General features: G+C 45.2%; 1 protein-coding gene across 13 annotated transcripts in view; it reads right to left on the reverse strand.

Moving 5' to 3' along the window:
* Positions 1 to 20,805, reverse strand: part of Dlg1 (MAGUK family member discs large 1) — a 279,659-nt gene that overhangs the window by 84,054 nt on the left and 174,800 nt on the right. For all 13 annotated transcript variants that reach the window (XM_076807305.1, XM_076807301.1, XM_076807309.1 and 10 more), the window contains 2 exons: positions 2,427 to 2,702; positions 469 to 681 (listed from right to left, as the gene is read on the reverse strand). In XM_076807305.1, the coding sequence (XP_076663420.1) occupies positions 469 to 681; positions 2,427 to 2,702 (489 nt within the window). The remainder of the gene's footprint in view (positions 1 to 468; positions 682 to 2,426; positions 2,703 to 20,805) is intronic.

A 20,805-nucleotide genomic window follows, 5' to 3' on the forward strand; every position in this document is an offset into this window, starting at 1 on the left:
AATCGAGGGCTTTTCAAAAATGTAGTTCAAAACTCACGAGTCCATTAAGTTCACATCTACGCGCAATATTTCCAATGATCAAATCATCTTGGAATGAAAACTAGTGAACTTTCATTTGTCTATCATGAATCGTTTTCTTGTCTGAACCAAATCTGTATAATCACGAGCAGGCTTCTCTTTCAGAACAGTTGAACGACGACAGAACACGCGAATCATTAATCAAAGAAATTTGAAAAATTGTAAACTGCATGAATGCCGATTCCTTAAACCTGTTCAGCATCTTGATTACTAATTTATGTACGTATTTTATGCAGCTGACATTTAAAAGTGTAGGCAAGAAACTTTGAAAGGGGAAACTTGCTGTTGTAATATTTTAAGCTGTAACGTTGAAGTACTAGTTTCAGTTCGACGATAAAAGGTGACGCGAAGAATTAAATCAGATCGGGAGCAGAATTCTGTCCAACTCACCAGAGCGTTTCTGACGGCCACCAATTTGTCACCGACGACAAGACGGGCATCCACTTGAGCAGCGCCGCCCTCCATAATTTTCGTCACGTAGATTCCATTGTCACCGGGTATATGCTGATTGCCAATACCACCGGCGATACTGAAACCGAGGCCCTTGTTACCCTTGATTAGCTCGATCTCGATCAGCTGCGTATGTCTCCGTCGGCGTACGTACTGAAAATTAATTCAGAAACATTATTAGACACAATCCTCTCACTGCAAACTGTTTCCATTGAGACACAGAATTACTTCTACAATTCATAATCGTTTTCGAATGCAATCCGAACTCCAATTTCTTTAAATTATTCACGCTAGCAGCTTCGGCTGGAGCAGATTGATTAAGAACCGATCAATGCTATGTATATTGTAATTCTGTGAAATTAAAAAATTAAACTAGCAACTAGTTACATAATATTGCCATTGCCAGTGCTGAAAGCTCAACCGCGTCGAATTTGAGCGAGCAGAATGTACGTCTTCACGGTGTAGTTTAGTATTCCAGAATAAATCATACTTTCCCTCGTGCCTCCCTTCTGCGCGAGGCGCAACAATGAATCCACGTAATTAAATACCCATCCAATGGCTCGCGCAGGAAGATAGCCTCCTTCCTAGAGCATTTCCTCTCGTTTACTCGTGAAATTTATAAAGTGGGTGCATCTTCCGCGATCACAGTTTTCCTCGCTAACCGATGGAAGCTCAATTGCGCCCGTTTTCACCCTTTAATGGATTCCTCTCCTGGGTTATCAATTTCACGTGAACTCCCCTTCTCGATAATCGATAAAAACTCGATCAATCGCTGGAACATTTGATACCTAACTACCCCGGTTTGTGGACTTGATTCAACTTTCACTGTTGAATCGATTTCATTCACGTCTCGAGGTATAAGGAAACTTCATAACAAACATCAATTTTCGATTTTAATTTTACTTAGAAGTCTATTAAATTCGTTGATGATCAACGCGCTAAGTAACAAGAAACTAATATGGATCGGCAGTATTACAGAGGCTAGGTAATCAAGTCCTCATTTTCACACGGTCTTTCGTTTATCGATGTCAGAACAGCGGGCGAAATAAATTTAATTAGTTAGAATAAAATTAATTACAGTCGTTAAACTCTAATTCAACTGCCATCAAATTTGCAGGTAACAAGTCACTCCGAAAGGACCACGTTTTAAACGTATTGCAACGAGCAGAGTTCCGCGAGGAAATAATAATATCCAGGCCGGGAACACTTCTACGATAGCCTCGCCCCTATTTTCTGGACACTCGAAAAAGGTTAATAACGCGCGGCTGCCTGGCGAGAGCCATTCACGTTAAACAACTAGCAATCATGACGCTTGGAAATTTATTTGGGTCAAATTTCGCGAATGCATTCGCGGACTCAACTCGTCTTTTATTTAATTTCTTTTTTTATTTTAATAAAATGTTGCTGTTTTCCAGTGATAAATAATTCTGACGGGGCATCGCGAACGTTAATTTGTCTGTTCCAACTAACGGGTTACAGAATTTTCGCATCGATTTTAAAGCACGCGACAGCCCACCGCCATTGAAAGACAAGATTTTGGGGTCACAGGAATTACGAGATTAATTTACGGGATTACATCCCTTGACGTGGTAAGAGAAATCCCAGTGAGACGATCGCTCAAGAGACGTCGGTCGTTAGTCGTTAGGGTTGCGGGCACAGTTTCGGAAAAGCAGTTCGTTACAGGTACCCGGGGATATAGGTTAATCTAATTTCCCGGGAGAAAGATGTTCGCTTCTACTGTGTCGCTTATTGATTCACTCGAGTAATTCTTTAGCCCCTTTTTCACTATTGGAACTTTGCTATCCCGAATGCTAAACTACCCCAATGCATCAAGGAAGCAGAAGAATCGTCGCATATGTATTCCCAAGTGAAGGTAACAATGAAAAGTAGACACTTACTAGTTTAACGGTGTTCCCTGCTCGTTTGAGTGCGTCGACGGCTGCCGCATGCGGTACGTCGACCACGGACACGTCGTTCACCTGCAGTATCGTGTCGTTGACGCGCAGGCGACCGTCAGCGGACGCTGCACCGCCAGGTATAAGTTTCGTGATATAAATGGCGGTGTCGTTGCCGAAATGAGGATTGTCGGTGCCCCCGGCGATGCTGAACCCGAGGCCAGCACCACCCCTCTCGAGGATGATCTCCTCGTACTCCCAGTCATCGTCTCCGTTGACCTACAACAACACATTTATTCCGCACGTTGAATTCACAGCGAAGAGCACATAGGGGAGATTCGAAAAGCGCGGACACTCGGCACCAACAGACCTTTAGTTTTGGAATTCTGATACTGGGTAAACTCTGTAATGGCGGAGGAACTGTGGTAGTGATTTTGACAGTCGAATACGATTGGGTGATATGTTTGGGGTGCTTATCGTGCCTACCTGAATATTTCGGGGTATGCACACTAGGGTGGACCTTATTTTTCGACTTTCAAATTTGTTTCGACACACACCCTAGAATTGGACGAAAAAATACTGTGTGCAAAATTTGAAGTCAATCGGACAACGGGAAACCGTGCCGCATCAAATTTGAAAATGTTTTATTTTTGTAACTCGTTTTGCTCGATTGTATACCGTTGATATACATGTTTGCATATCGTTGATATACATGTTTGCGTATCGTTGAATTTGTCTTTTTGCGCTCCGTAACAATATAGAATCGAAGTATAAGATTACATAACAAAAATCATGACCTTGAAATCTCAAAAATTGACTTTCAGAAATAACTTTTTTCGTTGGAATTATTTTTACCTTGTCAAACAATACAATTTTTGTCTAAGAAATTTTTCTATTTATTTATAAATAACAGATTTAAAAAATTTAATGGAATAACTGATACTTTCATCAAGATTACACTGTTCCAGCAGATTTTATAAATATGGATCCTCTAGGATGGGAAAATGATCCCAATTGGATGAAATATAGCAAATAATTCAGCAGTAAACGATTCGGCCGAATAAGGAGACAGCTCATACAAGAGTTTAATTGTAACATTATTCAACAGCCCTCTGGACTTGTAACATTCAATACCCATCTCTTATAGATTTTTGTGCGCTGAATACGAAATCGCAAATCGTTTTTCGCCATCACCATTCAGTTTTCGAGAAATTCGATTTTGAAAAAAAAATGCAAATTTTCAACTTTGACCAGTATTTGTGTTCAAACAGTGATAGTTATTCGGTTGCTTGTTTCGTCCAATTATTCTACGAACCCTCCGGAATACAACGATATAAATTATTATTGCATTATTAGCATTTAAATATATTTAAACAACGATCAAAGGGAAAAGGACATACGGAATGCACTAATTTTTGCAGATATCTTTCTATATATATCAAAAACTAAGGGTCTAGGAGAAAATCTGACTATCCCAAGCGATGCAGCAGACAATTTTCCTTCGGAAAACATCAACAAAAGTTGTAAAGTCACGTTTTGTTTTCAATACTGGAGGAAATACTTTGGCACAATGTGCGCCGCCGACAGTGGTAATCGCGCGCGTTGTCGCTGAGCGGCAGTGGATACGTTCGCCGCTGTTGGTTTCTGTATTGAAAACAAAACGTGACACAGTTTGTTGATGTTTACCGGAGGAAAAATGTGTGCTGCATCGCGTGGAGCAGTCAGATATACTTCTAGATCCCTAGTTTTTTAAAATAAATTGAAAGATATCTGCAGAAATTGGTATATTTCAAGTGTCCTTTTCCCTTTGATCTGTTATTTATAATTATATGAAAACATTTGTTAGACGAATGGTGTACTGTTTGACAAGGTAAATATAATGCCAACGAAAAAAGTTTTTTTTTAAGGTTAATTATTGTGATTTCAAGGTCACGATTTTTTTGGAGTCGCCCTATATTTTGTTTCTATATTGCTGCAGAACGTAAAAAGACAAATTCAACCATATATAAACACGTATATTAACGATATACTACAGTGGAGAAAAACGAGTGACAAAAGTGAAACATTTTCAAATTGCTTGCGTCACGATTTTCCGTTTTCCAATCGATTTTAAATTTTGCACACATTATTTTTTCTTACAATGACACAATTCTAGGGGGTGTCCCCTAAAAAAATCTCAAAATTTCTTTTCGACAAGTGTAACTAAGGTCCGCCCTATTGCACACAAACCTGAATTTTACGTGGCTACGTGGTTTGCAATCATAACGGCACGGTCAAGTCTACAGAAAAAATTATGAAGAAGGGGGGTGCTATGTGGCGTCTACAAGTACTGGCTAAGCAAGTATCACGGTAGAATAGGGTAACAGTCAAATGAAATCGTCGATGGCAGAGCGAGGAATGGTGGGAAATCGAAAACCAGAGCTAAGAATGCAGTCCGGTGCAACAGAAAGCACAGATTACAGCAGTAATCCGCGTACGGGTCAGTTCCTAATTACATGAGGGACTGGGCGTCCCGCAGAGCGAAGGAGCTAACTGGTTAATTGATTTCGAGACCCGCAGAGGAGTACCTATATTAGGTCGTGAGGAAGCTTGGATCGATAATGGTCGGTTATGTTAGTTATCGCGGGAACTATGATATCGTTTAATAACGTTATAATCCGTTACACTTGAACTCATGTGCCATCACAAAAAGGGAACGGTCTCGGATGTTCCGTGGAACAATGGGACTGGACTTCATTTCCTTCCTTTCAGCGAGTTTATTAAAACGATTTCGGCGACCCTGCGCTTCCCGCTTTTAACGGCTTGATTAAAGCAAACTTCTCGCGCCCCGCTGAGTTAGAATAGAAATTTAGCAAGACACTTAAGAAAAGATGAGCGTCCCGCAGGAAAAGCCATGTGTTCCGATAAAATGGAATTTCCTGCAGACACGCGGCTGCCATTCCCAAACAATCAGCTTGATTTCAAGAACTCGTGGATGATTCAGGCACGCAGGCTACAGCCAACGAACACGCGGAATATCGAATCCTCTGGTCACGGGCTTATCGACAGGCGGGGATCGGGGAGAAGCTCGCAGGGTACATACAAAGCTGGACGGGCATCCCGAAATGCATTTCGCGTGCCACTTGGTATCGCGATGACCCGCGCGCGCAATCACGAGCCTCGCGACAGATTCGATGCACGCGGCCGCATCGAGCGCATATTGCCTGCGGAATCGCGAATTAATCGTCCCGAATTACCATTCTATGGAGCGGACTTGGACAGATGGAACGCAGCGTAAGGGTCCTCGTAGCCGGAGGTCCCTGTTACTCCGTTAACAGCCCTCGATGGGAGCGCGACGTTGACATTACGATGCAATTATGGTAGCGAACTGTCGCTCGGTTAATCGACGATTACCGTCCCTGCGCCCCTGTGAATGGGAACGTTAATTAATCTGGCCACGTTCGCGCCAGAAGAACCGGTCCGCGATGCCAGAAGAGGCTGTTCAGCGGCTGGGGGATGTAGGAGTGAAATATCGCGGTCGGAACGAACGAAATGATAAATAGTAATTGGAAAACGACACGAGATAGCCGCGAGCCCGCCGCTCGCGTGTTATAAAGTTTTCCGGCGAGGCGAGGCGATAGGAATTATGGTAACGGCAGGGTTTCGTTATCTGCGACGTCATAGTGGAAACGCGAGCAGCGCGTGATGCAACGGGAACGGCCAGGAATTCGCGATGGAAGGACTGGATCTTTGAAAGCAGAATTTTAACCCTTAACGTTATTCCTCTCCAGCGTTTATCACCATCGAAGCTCGAGAAAGTTAAGATACCGACGGACGAACGCGTCCGCGATTGATCAAAGCGGAATTCAAGAATCCCATGCTCGCGGTACAGAACGGCGAATACCCGATAGAAGGAGCGCAATGCGAAACGACAATTTACCATTTTATGCGGTCCGTTTACCGTGGTGGCTGTCATCCGTGCGCGCTGCTCCACCGCCGTTAACAACATTTTAAAACGCCGATAACGACATTAATGGCACCTGACAAATCCGTGTATAATTCGAACTTTCATTCACATTCACTGTGTTCACTCCAACCTCGGGTACCGAATATCGACGTCACATTTGTCGACGTTCGAATGTCATTACTCTTTATCACGCTAGCGTCTCCCCGATTGCTTTAGAAGCTTTCTTCACCGTTCAATTCGATGCGTCCACGTTCATCCGACGTTCAGAAAGCTAACACTTTCGTTGCACTTTGCGGCAGGTCCCCGGTGAAAATTCGCGGCGCGTAGCTTGCTTCTCCTGTCCCGACGTGGCATAAATCACCTGGATTGTTTACAAGCGGGAGCAGGAGCGTATTAGAAAATGCATAATCGGTATCGAACGGTTGCGTAATACCGCGGAAAATCCACGCTCGACGCGGGAGATTAATACGGCCGCTGACGTTTGCATAAAACGGTTGCCTCGCGCGAAGAACGGCAAAGGTCGGGGGGTGTGTGTCGTCCGCGTCGAAAATTTGAAAATTCTCGCGCGGATGCGGGGGACGGGCACGATATATCCACAATAATCTGATTAAATCCAATCATGAGAATGAACGAGTCACCGCAGGCCGCATTTCACGTCTGGCGATCAATCGTTGACGCGGCAATAATTCCTCGATACAGGAATAGCCGGAACAGTCATGGACGATAAGTGGATCCACGTGACGGTCCCCTACTTTTCGGGAATCGGTGCTCGAACACGGTTCCCTGGCGTGGACGATCGCGGGTCCGAGAACGAGGCGAGGTGCCCGCGGAAGTGTCGGCCTTTCCCGAAGGCTGGGGAACGCGAAACTGCGACAGTCCTGTCACGGCGGGCAAGAAAGTAACGTTATCCGTCCGTGCTCTCGTTCCCGCGGAGCGTCACATGCTCGAAACTGGCAGCCTGTTCCGCCCGCGACTCGCGACTGTGCTCGCTCGCTCGCTCGCACTCTCGCGCGGGCTCGCGTTCGCGCGGCGGCAGTCATCGCTATTATAATATTAGACCACTGGCCGACTATTTCCAACCGGCTGTGAAAATATACCAGCGGCACGCGTACGGAGCGCGGAGAAGACACGGCTGCTGAAATAAGCCGTTCCTGGTCAGTCACACGGCTCGCCAACGGGGCTGTCGAGATTTACGGCCCCGTGGGTCGTCGATGGCAAGGCTGTTGCTCGACCATTCGACGGGAGTACGTATTCAGTTCGTATTTCACGTCCATGAAGAAATCGTGCTAATCCTCTGCGAGCTGTTCGTTTCACGCGATCAACTGTCCACTGGTCTGACTTATTTAAGGGTGAGACTACGAGACCCTCTGGGATGTAACGTAAAATGAAAATGTGCAGATCTAGGTGGACTTTCCGAGGATGGACGATAGAAGGTTTTGAGGGTTGGTAATAATAGAAACACTAGAATTCAATCAGAAGGGACTCTGTTTCATAGATTACTCGTAATAGGTGTATACCAGTGACAGCAGCGGGATAAATGGAATCTAGCGTCAAAGCTACTGATATCGCGATAGAATTAATCTGGGAGCCATGCTGCTCAAGTACAAGTAGACCCGGAAACGGCTTTACATCATCATCTACATCGAAGCCCAGGCTACACGGAATATCTGAGAATCTAATTCAATCGTTCGATACGCGTGTATATACAAATGTTCGTAGATTATCGAACATCCCCCGCTGAAAGGGGCATTTCCCTAAGCGCGGGATTAATTCGGGTACAGTGCGACCGCTGGTAATTCCGTTGGCAGGATTCGCGGAAGTTCGCGGGGGATGGGTTCTCATGTGTGTAACGCGGGACACGGCGTGAAAGACCAACACACGGTGGTCCCGGAATCTTGGCTCGAGAAACTCCAACCAGGTCCCGGAGTCCGTTCCGTTCGTGTTTCGAATTAACATCAGGACTCGGAACCGACGGCTATATTCGTCGGCTTTTGTCGGAACGCGGCTCCCAAACCGCGGGTAAAGATAGCCACGCGTTTCGCGGCGAGCAGCGGTGATGTCGAGCCGTGTCGACCTTGAAAATAATTGCCCACCCTCGTGCGCGAATTAATTTCAATTCTGCGCTCGCGATTTGCATACGATGCAATTATCATTATCACTCAGACACTAATCCCGCTACGTTCCATGCGTTGCGTTTCGATACGTGCGTTATTTATATTTTTGAGGTGGATACTCTAACAAGAAAAGGAGGCCTCGTGAATTCGAGGGTTTCCTACGCCATGAGGGGTTAAAAGCCGCCCAAAGTGCAGCGTGCATTCACTGCACGCTCTTAATGTACCGAGTGAATATTTCATAACAAGAAATGTACCGCGCAGGAGAACTTATGCACTCTCGGAGAATTCTTGGCGCAAGGTGTACCGTGCTGCGAGCAAAATCATCGTTTCCTCGTAAATTCAATTATTTTGTTACAGACGTGGAGCCCTTGCAGGATGATTTTCTTAATTTTCAGTGTAATGAGAAGAGTATGCATTTCTTTATCAACTTCGTTGCGCGTCGTGAACTCGGTTTACTTTCCACCACGGGGGTTAGAAATTTAATTTACCCCGACTGCTTTTCCATGGTGCAGCCGTCATGGTACGGAATAAAATTTCTCAGAAAGAGCAGCGGGACAAAGGTGAAAAAATCGCGCCGACCTCGGGGGTTTGAAAAGTTTATAGGGAAGCTTTCGCCCGCTTAGACGTGGCGCGGAATCCCGCAGAGTGATTCAACGCAGTCACCATTTTAACGACGAATGAAAATACCGGTTGTATCCGACAGGAATGCTTGGCCCTCGCCCTCGTCGTCGTAAATAGCAGATTCTCCTAAAAAGGGGGGTTGCTGGCTGGCAGGCGCGTTATTAAGGGCGAGATGACGCGCTCCAGTCCGTCGACCCGTTCCACCTCCGCCCCGCTTGCGACGCCAGGAATCTTTTAATACCTTGATAACGTAATCACTTTTTCCGCGTTCGCGGAAAAGACATTCTAATGGATTGCATTCATCTTGATACTAATTCACCGAATGTTTGAAAAGCCTCCTATTCAATGGAGAACCGCGGCCTCCCCTGTTTCCCCATCCATTTATTTCTTGCAAATATGTAGTTCCCGGCGGCGTTTCAGAAAAATTAATTAGATCTCGAGGCGCGAGAGGCCACACTGATTATTATAATATCAAGGTGAACGCAGAACTCCCGGGGACTCGGCGGAATATTAATTTCACGCGCGTCAGAATAAATTCAGGCGACGAGAAATTTGCTTTTAAACTTAATACTTCCTCCATGCTGGGCTGGGCAGGCCGAGCGCATATATATTACATCCTAAAGTAAGGTAAGTAACGCAAGTGCGCGTACCTAAGGTGCGTGCAAGAGGCGAGAAACCGAGTCGCGTTAAGCGAAATTAACGCGAGAGGTAACGCGAGCCGCGCGGAACACGCGGCCGCCTTTTGTCTTGGGAAATTAAAACGAAAAGACTCGTTTCCTTGTGTTCCGGGATTCTAGAGGGAACTGCGCGCAAACCATTTCCAGCTCCTCCATCGCCAGCACCAGAAATATTTCACATCACCGCCGAAAACGATACCGAGAAACACATACCTAGACTTCTTCCCTGCAACCCTTTGTGGTCTCCCCCCCTGGAAATTTAATTAAAACGTTCATCGGCGGTATCAAACAATTTCACATTTCAGAGCTACGTTAGTCGTGTGGAATTTTTAATTCTACGTAAATTGTAGCAACTGTCGAGGGCAGTGTTTCGTACCTACTACTTTTGTTTGTTTAAAAACAGGGCCCCTTCCACGAGCGCGGTGCGTGTGGAATTCACTGCAGTTTTAAACTGATAAAAATGAAACCGAGCGATTACGTATAGCGCGAACAAAGGTCAATTGACTTCTCAAGACCATCAACCTCCACACTTGTAAGCGACGCGAACGACGTGCTTAGTGTAATTCAGTAGAGATTGGAGAACACATAAGCCAAATACAATCGGTGGAACGAGTGTCAGAGATCGTAGTAAAGGGGGGCCACTGAATGAACGATCCGAACGAGCGTTGCGCTCGAGACGAGCAAATGGAACCGCGCGGTGATGCGGTCGCGTGCAGGGTGACACAACGATTGTTACATCAATATTAAACATCTGCGGAGCGTGGATTTGCGGCACGCATCGCCATGAAGCAATCGACTATCGCCCCTGCACTTGACACCCAGCGAGAGTCTCGAGATCAAGTGGTTCAAGTGGTTATGGCCCATGAATCGCGTTCCTCGAATAGTCGTCTCCGATGGCTGTGCAGTGCACGGCCTCGAATCGACGATAGCAACAAAGCACAGCTTCTCCTGTACCATCGCTGGGACCTTTCCCTTTCAAGCTCTAACATTGATACTCTCACAGAATAACGTGGAAACTAAAATATAGTTAAAAGACATGCAACATTTCCCTCTACCACCTTCTCGTATCTTTACACAGAAATACGCAGTCATATCCCGAAGAAATTCCCAACATTACTGCATCGTATCTCACAAGATTAACAATCTCTTGAGCAACCCAGGATGAAATCACCCAGCTTAAGCGGGCGATCAGAACGAATTAAACAGAGGAACGCTCCCGCGTGACTAGAATTTCGGAAACGCTTCGAAGGTAATCTTTCCTCATTCACGCCCGATGGGTTTGCGTAACGGATTCGTTATTCCCCGGGTTGCGCAACAGCCCCCTATATACGGAGCCCGCTCGCGCGCTGCAACCTTGGTTTTCGATATCCAAAGAAGGCCTGTCTTCCTGATGCTCGTGTCTCTGCAAGGATGTTCACGGTTGCGCTGCTCGGTGTCCCGTTGCATCTTGTCGCGGCCGGAAATGGTATGCAGAGCGTATCGCCACGGCGCGTCTTTTCAGTACGTCCATTGCGAGTCGGAACGTCGAACTCTGAGCCCGCGCGAGGCCAAAGCAGCTCGAAGCCATAGAATAGACCGGAATGAGAAAGAGGACCAAAGGTGCGAAGGATCGCGTTCCACTATTAGTCGACTGTCACGCTACGGGCAGACCGTCGCCAGCCGCGATATACGCGCGCGGCACCGAAATTAGGCGCCCGACACAGTAACGTGTTGCGCGGCGCTGGTTTCGAAACCCGTGGGCAAGCGAAAAATTCAATTTCCCATTTCGGTAGAGCGATTTCGGTCCATTAATAGCTCGCCTCGGCGAAAGGTCGCGCACGAAAATGTGCACGGACGTCCGGCATCGTGCCAGGCAGCATCGAGCCCCGAACGTCCCGAAGGGGGCGGTCTTTAAGGGGGAGAGACCCAAAAAGTTTTCGAGTTTCGGCCGCGTGCACGCGTCGCCTGGCCGCGATGCGCAGCCAAGGTGAGAGGCGAAGTGAACGAGGTCCAAGTGCAGTTCCCTCGAAACTCGAAACTACGCCTGCCGGTGGCTACTCGGCGAGGCACGGGCGCATTAGCAAAATTGGAGTAACTCCAACTACGAGGCGTCGGATCGGCACCGGACTATACACCCCTTCACCCCTCCCCTTTATGTTTCGTTGTTCTCCGTCCCCTTTCTCTTTCCTCGCTATCAGAGAGCTTCTATCGCTGGGCTGGCACCGTCTGCGCGGACTAATTGCAGCGTTATCCCGAAGAAAAACGTTGTCTGCCTCTTTCAGGCGCGGACTACTAGCTCCCGCTTCGTTTTCCTGGCATTATAATGGAGCTATTGGAGCCACTTAACGGTTAACACTTTATTAGCACCGGTACTGAGGCTAACGCGCTGTGCTATTGATCTCTTTCGAATGTCCGAATTATTGAGATTCTACGATTGCGGATTTCGTGTACCGAGGAACGGGGAAGGAGAGTGAATTCCTGTGCTAATGACCGATGGAAGATCGCGGGATGAAGTCACGTGTATTTAGGAGCGAACAATAAAGCGTTAGAATTATAGGTTTCTTGAGGGGAAATTTATGATGGTGCTGGAAGAGCGCGTGTATTTAGAGACTTCGGATGCAATTCTAATTAGAAGCAGGGCGTTCTAGCGAACAGTAAATCATATTATTATCGTCTACTTGGCGTGCACTGCTCGCAATCAGTCTGATGCGTCTCGGACACCGGGCGAAATTGCAAAAAGTTCACACGCGGCTTGGCAAACGGCGGACCTTCGGATCTCTCCGCTTGTATTTCGAACAAAACGATGAAGCGGGCGAAGCCGCATTAATATCCTAATGGCTATTCCGGTGGATATTTCAGGTAATCAGCGAGGGATTTCCTTGCGAGCCTCCCGCGATATTTCATCCTGCAGAAATTCATAGCAGGTACATACGCACGGCTCATGCGATTACCGTGCGGTTTTCTTCCCGGCGAGGCTGCGTCGTAAATATTTCCAGCAGTCAGAATGCTTTCGGTATTCTTATCAACGGTATCCAAGAAATTTCCGGGGCGCAGAAATGCTTGAATATTTTCATATCGTGCCTGTACGTTACTGTTATATTACCGGAATTGCCGCGCGAGTAATTAAAAATTCCCGACTGCAGGCGAAAGATCGGAAGAATTTTTATATTGGGATGGTACGAACGACGCGTTAAATGCCGGGGAATAAAATGGGGGAAGCTGACGTTGTTAATGTCGCACCGCGAATTAACACGAGCAACATTTCGCGCGGCTAATGCTGCAACGGAGAATTAAATATTCTTTCCGCGATTTCATTAGCATAATTCCCAGCTCCGGCTGTTCCCTTTTGTTCCGAATTTAAATAAGGACATTAAAAACTAATTGAATCACAATTCAAATCGAAATCATTCCACGCATTGGCGGTCAGCCAGAGTCTGCGTTCATCAACCGATCGCTGTTACACGTCACGCCGGTTCCCAGCAGCTGGGGGATTTTAACGAGCAATTAATTCTTAATCGCGTGATCCATCGTAAGATCCAATTTTCCGGCACGAAAAACCGCAAGCCGCCGGATAAAAGTGTGACCGTCGATTACAGAAATTTCCTCGTTGACTTCTATTCTTCCGCGTGCCGAGGCGAAATTCGCGTCAAGCTTCATTGCTTTAATGAAACCATTATAATTATAACAGAAACACGGAGCGTCTCTGGGACGACTGATGCCTTCCTAATATATATTAGGGACTATTTCCTTCGATGTACATATTTCGGAGCATCAGTGTGAACGTTGTTTATTCAGAATATCACTGAGGCACTCTTCCTTCCACGGAAAATCGAGGTCGCCTGCAACACAGTCTCCGACCATTATTTACGCATCCCCCTGAGCTATTGGATCATGGACTCCGCAGGTTCACGCGCGAGCTCCAACTATCGCGAGAATTTACGAGGGACGGAACATCGGATCCGGGGAAGGCAGCTACCAATAGTATAAATCCCCACGGCCAGCCGAGTTTCGCAAATTAAACACACCTGTAGACTCGAAACGCTGCGTCGTACATCATAGATCGAAGCGGCGAATCTGGCGTCATAATAATCGCGATTTCGACGGCTCAAAGGATGAGTGAGATCGTGGCGTTCTTAATACAGCGGGGTTAATCCCCGGCCTTATAAATCATTGCGCCCCGTGGATTCTAAATAATGAAGCCGCTCCATGGTCCCCCTTCTAGGTGAAGTTGAATTTTCAATGCGTTCGGCGGGGCGTTGGAATGGCGACCGGGGCCTAACAAACGCGTTACAAAAAGCCCGATGAAATATCTTCGGATTCCGTCGGGGCACAGAAGAAAATCCGGAGGAGCAGGACTGGAGGCTGGAATGGCCTTAATTAATTCAAATTAGACGAAATTTCCAGAGCAGCCCATTGCTCGATGCATAAATAAAGATTAGGCGGAGGACGCTCGCGACGCCTGCGCTATCCGCGTACCACGAATCCGGGGCTAATTTATTCATAGATCAATTAAGAAATGCGAGGGTAGGGTAGAGGTGAAACGGAGGTAAATTAAGCAGGAAAGGACAAAAAGTTTCCCGACGAACGTGCCCACGTACATGAAAGGGTGAACGCCTGAAAATGGCTCTGGCAAGGGGTGGGTGGGCAAAGCGTTCAACAAGAATATTAATTAAAAGGAGCCTGCGTGGACATTTTAAAGGCCGGGAATTCAAGAAGGACTTCTGCTACTGATAGACATTTGCACCTATTGTTACCCCTTTATAAGGAAGAATGATCTGTACTTTACGAATTGGGATACGTAGGGGAAGGCATAGACGGATAAACCAACTCCTGTAACAGAATAACAAGCGGGTTCGAACTTTCAAACTCATAGGATTTGGTACCAACGAGTAGTTTCAGGTAGTTGAGGGTTCAGACGGAGTTCCGAAGGTTCCTGAGGTCTCTAAAGTGTTGTGATACCTGGGGTCCCTCGGATCTCTGAGGTTCCTGAGGTCTCTTGGGTACTTAAAGTCCCCTATCATTGCCGGCTAAATCGAAACGATGTAACGTAAACCAGATGGGGAAACGTGTACACCTCTCAGCTAATGATGGACAAGACTCTTGAGAACCAGTTCGCAATCTATTGATACAATTTTCTGCATCGAGGTTCAGGCATCCTCTAGAAGCTGCAACTTTTTTTCACATAGCTTTCCTGTCACAATTTCCATTTTAATCCCTAGACTTGTTCCAAGAGCACGCATCGGAAGACGAAAAGAACGAAGCACAAATAAATGGATGAAAAACTATTGGCCAAAATTAGCCAGGTGAAATATTTCGAACGTTTAAAATTCTAGGTAACAAAAAACAGAGTCTCTCAGTTCGTAGATCCTTTGAGTCGTACACATGCTCGAAGCAGGGAAAATACAGTGGAATTTACTTTGGACGAAAACATGCGAACCGCGACAATAATATAAATATTTATTTAACAGTGCTTTCGCGGTTTTTCACACTGCTGGATATAACTACACAGGGAAACGGCGACCGAAACTGGAACTAAGCGAATTGTGAACTGGCTTCGACGCTCTGAAAGAGCGAAAATTGTACCCAGGCTCGCGTCTTTCGCGAGAAAAAGAGAAGTAAAAAAGAGTGAAAAATGAAAAGGGAACGGGCCGCTGTGTGTGCTGACGGTGTTACGGCCCGTGCGTTAATTTAGGGGCACCTACTTCAGAGGAGGAAATTATGCGTGCACGTGTATTCTCGCAAAAATTTAATATTTGCAGTTCGTCACACGGTCATATTATTATTATTTTCACATTTTCCTGCTGCTGCACAGTTGACAGTAATTTAGTTTTTTTTTTAGACAGTACTTTATTTTTGAATATTGGTCATACAAATCATGTGAAACGTTATTGATAATGAAGCAAAATTTAATGCCAATGTGACGAGGAAGCAACTGTACCGCGAAATGAATTTTCGCAAGATTAAAACGTTAAATTCGCGAGGCTAGTTCTAGAAATATTAACTCGACTCTAACGTAATCACGCGAAACCCGCGGAGCTGTGGTTTGCTCGATAGGCAGAGCGTTGAATTCACCGTGGATATTCCATTATTCTGACCATTAATATCGCCCAGAGATTACCTCTCGAAGAACATTTCTAAAAACTGAGGAGCAGCGAAACTTTAATTTTTGCTGCTAACTCCTCGTCGCTGCGAGCTGCAAATCAATTAGATCCTTTAAATGAATCGACATAATTACTATCAGCAAGAAAAGAGAGCTCGACCGTTCTCGTACATATGTATGTCTCGTTTATTAACGATTCAATTAAACCTAATTGGTTATCGGCGTGTTCGAAACATCGGACTTATCCGAGCTTCCCTCGCGGATATACGTTCCCCTAGGCGAGCAATAATGAAACCGTTGAAAATGAGATTCACACGGGACAAGAAATATGCCGCGGTAAATTAATTACACGTTGCACACCGAGCAAACCCGACATGAAATTCTTGCCACGCAGTGCCATCCTGAACATCTTAATCTCGGTATTAAATTGCAGGGCGAAGAGGAGCTCGCTCCCGAGTCCGTTAACATTGTCGTTGATTCGTTAATTAAACTCGCGTCCCCGCTAATATATCGCGGCGAAATTATTTCTAGTAATCACACATCATTTATCTAGCTCCATGCGAAATTTCGTCGCTGCAACCTCTACCCAACGACCTTTTTCTTTTACACGAAACACGCTCCCGAATGAAGCAAATTCCAAGGATGGCGATTTATGAGGTACCAGGACAATGTGCTTCGAGCTTGCAATAATTGCAAAATATTTGTCGCGCTTGGCTTAAACAACGCACGCGCTATCCGCCGCGAGCCATCTGGTCTCGCGGAGCCAGCCATAAAGCAGCATCGCTTTAAAATATCCAAGAAAATCGTCAACGCGAACACTCGCGTGCATCCGGTTTAATCGCGCGAGAAGTAACGTTCCGTCAAATTTCTCATTACGCCCCCTGAGTTATGCCGTCGTTGGACATGCACGGCCAGCGACTTCCTGACTCGCAACCAGCCGGAGTAACACAAGCAACTTCGTAGCTGGTTAACGAAGTTGAACATAACCGCCGAATCACTGCGCGAAGGGGCATTACGGGGAGCAGACAATTTCTTGGGAGACACTTTGACGGGCTAATCCACGAAACGCTAGGGTTTCTATCGTGTACGATAAACTGTGTTGGGAAGACCTGGGGGATCTAAGCTTCTGGAACTTGCCTGCCTTGGTAATTTTCGGTACGACGCTGTTTTACACTGGATGTCGACGATTCGAGCCGCAACGAACTTCTAACGATTCAACTGTTCGCAGTAATTTCGAGGAGGATGCGTAACTATTTAATTCCAGCGAACTAAAGCTTCTAAGGGGATGCCTATTTCTTTATTTCTCGCGCTAGTTCCCGATGCAGGTGTAAGAAATCGTATATTCGAAGTTACCCGCGTGAAATCCATGGTTTCCCCAATTTCCTAATATCGTCTATCGCTTACTTACATGGAAACATATCGAACCCGAAAATTCTGATTGTAACGAAACTCCGTACGATTGTAGAGCATGTCGGAGTATGTAAGAAACGATTTTTTTTCTGCGGAAAAACACTCTGAGGGGGTGAAATCAGCCCCCAAATTTCCAGCGATTTTTCGTTTTTCGAGTATAACTTTGTAACGGTGCGAGGTAGAAGAAAACCGTAAATGGACAAAATGTTCAGTGTTTGATGCCATATAACGCGCTGCAAAAGAAATGTTTGTACGTCCAACAATTTATAAATAAAAAAAATCCTCGAATGTCAAGTGGCAGATGGTAGTAATATGGACAAAGGCGGAAAATGTTTGTAAACAAATAAACAAATGAAGCAAAATTTTTTCCTTTTACACTTTAGTAAACCATTGCGAATTATAACTTTTACACGGAAAAAGATCGTGCCCAACCCTCACGGTTAGAAATTATATGTAAAATAACGAAGATTTTAATTTATTTATAAATTGTTGGACGTACAAACATTTCTTTTGCAGCGCGTTATACGGCATCAAACACTGAACATTTTGTCCATTTACGGTTTTCTTCTACCTCGCACCATTACAAAGTTATACTCGAAAAACGAAAAATCGGAGTTTCATTACAATCAGAATTTTCGGGTTCGATATGTTTCCTTGTTAGTGCAATCCGATAAATCAGCACGGAGATTTCACGTGTGAAAGGTAGACGCAAGCAACGTTTGACAACCCCTCTTTCGCCTAGCAAGAAACATGGGTATAGCAGGCGATCGGAAAGGGAGGAATCCGAAAGAAAAGCAGGCGAACGTGACCGGCATAATGCAGAGTCGAATTCTTCGAGATCCAGGGGTGGGAATCCTTAGCGAGGACAGGCTGACGTGCAGTACAACCACGGAATAAATTTACAACCCCTTGTATACGGTTAACGTTAGTCACCCTCTTGTCTCGCCCCATAGTTTGCCACTTTCCCGGCCAGGCTTGCAGATAACCGTCTGTTTTCCAAGTTGCCATTCAATTTCCCTCCATTTCTATACATTTCAATATGGGTTTCCCCGTTTATAATAATAATAATAATAATAATAATAATATGGGGATTATAGAAGTCGCTCTACAAACATTTCGAAACATTGGGTGTACCAATTTTCCTTCATAATATTAATAATTATATTATTATTATTATAATAATGCTCGCGCAGGGTAGATCCGTTTAATGACTCGTTCATCGATTTTACGTCCCTGTATTCCGATATCCTGGCAAGATCCCGGTATTAACCGTTCGACCGGTTACCCAGCTAGCTAAGGCCGCCGTGTACGATGAAATTTTCAACGTGCCGTTTTGAATACCCAACTACCATTCCACCGTTCGAAGGGTTCCGAACGTCCGCGACGGCCGCGAGTGGCCGGGAAAAATCGAGGGAATTCCTCGACAGAGCACGCGTGATTTGCCGCGGAGCGAGGGTAGAAGAGGGACAGGAGCTTCGAAAACACACCTATGGCCAGTGATCCTCGTCAGGAGTTTACTACCCCGTGCTCCAAGCTTTACGGAGATAGAATGAACCGCTCTTGTACTCCCACCCTCGACCGTCGTTCCCCGTTTTCTATCGAGGATCGAGCCAACCGAACGACTGGCAGAGGGCTAGCCCCTCTTTCGATCCAACGAGAAACTTCATTCCACCCTGGCACGTACCATTTACGGTTTACGCCCGGGACTTTACGATCTTATTCCATGCTCGCGATGCTCAAGCACCGGGCGGCTACATCCAGCCTTGGCCTCGCCTCTATCTGAAACGCTTAGAGCAACGAGCTACCGCCTCTGTCACCGATATACACAGTATGTATTATGGTAAATAGGTTTTCAGGAGGCTGAGCGACAAAACAACGGCGGATTCAGAGGATTCATTTATAATTCCTCGGAGATATTGTCGGCGATCTGCGGGTGATATTAAACTAGACGATGTCGATTATTATTATATTCGGATAAGAGAAAACCAAGTCCCAATGTTTCATCTTTTCCAGATCGTTTACAAAATACTACTGTCGTTTAATTTAATTTAATTTAATTACAATTGACGGGTTAGACAACCCTTTGGTACCATTAATTAGAAATGAGGGAGAAAAAGGGACGCACATTAAGCAAGAAAAACAAAGAGAAAAAGAAAAGGAAAAAATGCATAAGTTTACAATACGAAAAAATAAGTTTAAAAAATTAAAACCGACCTTAAAAGAATAAAATGCCCTAAAAAGTAAAAAATAATTTTTTCCCTTATTTACTCTACGACTCTCAGTTTTTTAATGTTGGCGCCTCATCATCTGCACTGTGTAAATGTGGCGCCAACTTAAAAAAATTGAGAGTCGTAGATTGAATAAGAGAAAAAATTATTTTTTACTGTTTAGTGCATTTTTCTTTTTTTGAAGTCGACTTTATTATTTTTTTTTTATTTTTTTATTTGATGGGTTTTTCTTATATGTATATATTGACACAACATGCTTAGGAGATATGTGCGTACGTACATAAAATAATAATAATTAGGTGACAGAGTCTTTCTTAACCAGAACTGTCAAAATACTGGGCTAATATTGATACAGTACGGGATGAGACCACCGGGGCATTGCCCTCTTTCGAATAAAAGAAGAGATTATCAAAATCGGTCCATATGCTGAGGAGCTATGCGGAGACAAACCAAAAAAATACATACAGGTCGAATCTATAACCTCCTCCTTTTCGAAGTCAGTTAAAAATTACTCATTCGTTGGTTTAGAAGAGGGTCTTTTAGAAGAGTGCCCATGACGAAGAACATGTGAAAGAGGACAACAGCACTGGTACCGGGTGCAAAGTGGAAAGCAGACAGCCAAATCGTGGGGACACACGAACGGGCTTTATATCACGAAGATAAAGAAAATTGGATGTTTCGGGACTCCTTTTCCGCGTAGGATAAGATCCTGCTCGGTCCGCGCGGTGGGAATTAAAAAGTTAATGCCGTTAAACTTAGTGCAAACGATTCTATAGTCCCTCGCGGTGAATCAATCACGATGTCGAGCGGAGCAGTACAAATAAAATGGAAACGAACGGTCATAAAGTCGCGCGAAGTCGCGCACGAGTCATCTCATTTTTCACGGAACAAAAATTCCTCGCGTACTTTAAAAAGGCGAAGTGACGCGGAACAAAGTCCCCCCCTCTTAGACTTTATCTTTCCTTCAAATGACCTGTACTACCCGGCTCCTGCGCCCTCTCCGTGCGAGTCTGCGAAGATAAATTGGCCGGAATTGTTAGGTGCTTTTTAAAAGTCCAAATGAACGAGGGAAAAAGGGGGCAAACGAAGTCCAGCTAAATAAACTGCGTACAGTTTACGTACCATTTTCACTCGTCCACCCAGAAAATTCTTTCCGTTTATTCGACTTTAAATGCATTTTCTTTGAAAAAAAAAATTACTCTAGAAGGAAAACTATTCTATTATTCGAATGTGGAAGATAATTGGATAATTTTGATAAGAAGAAGAATGTTTTCTAATAATTATTGTGTTATTATTAATTATGTGTG

The sequence above is a fragment of the Andrena cerasifolii genome, chromosome 2 (assembly GCF_050908995.1).
Source record: "Andrena cerasifolii isolate SP2316 chromosome 2, iyAndCera1_principal, whole genome shotgun sequence".
Taxonomy (NCBI): Eukaryota; Metazoa; Arthropoda; class Insecta; order Hymenoptera; family Andrenidae; genus Andrena; species Andrena cerasifolii.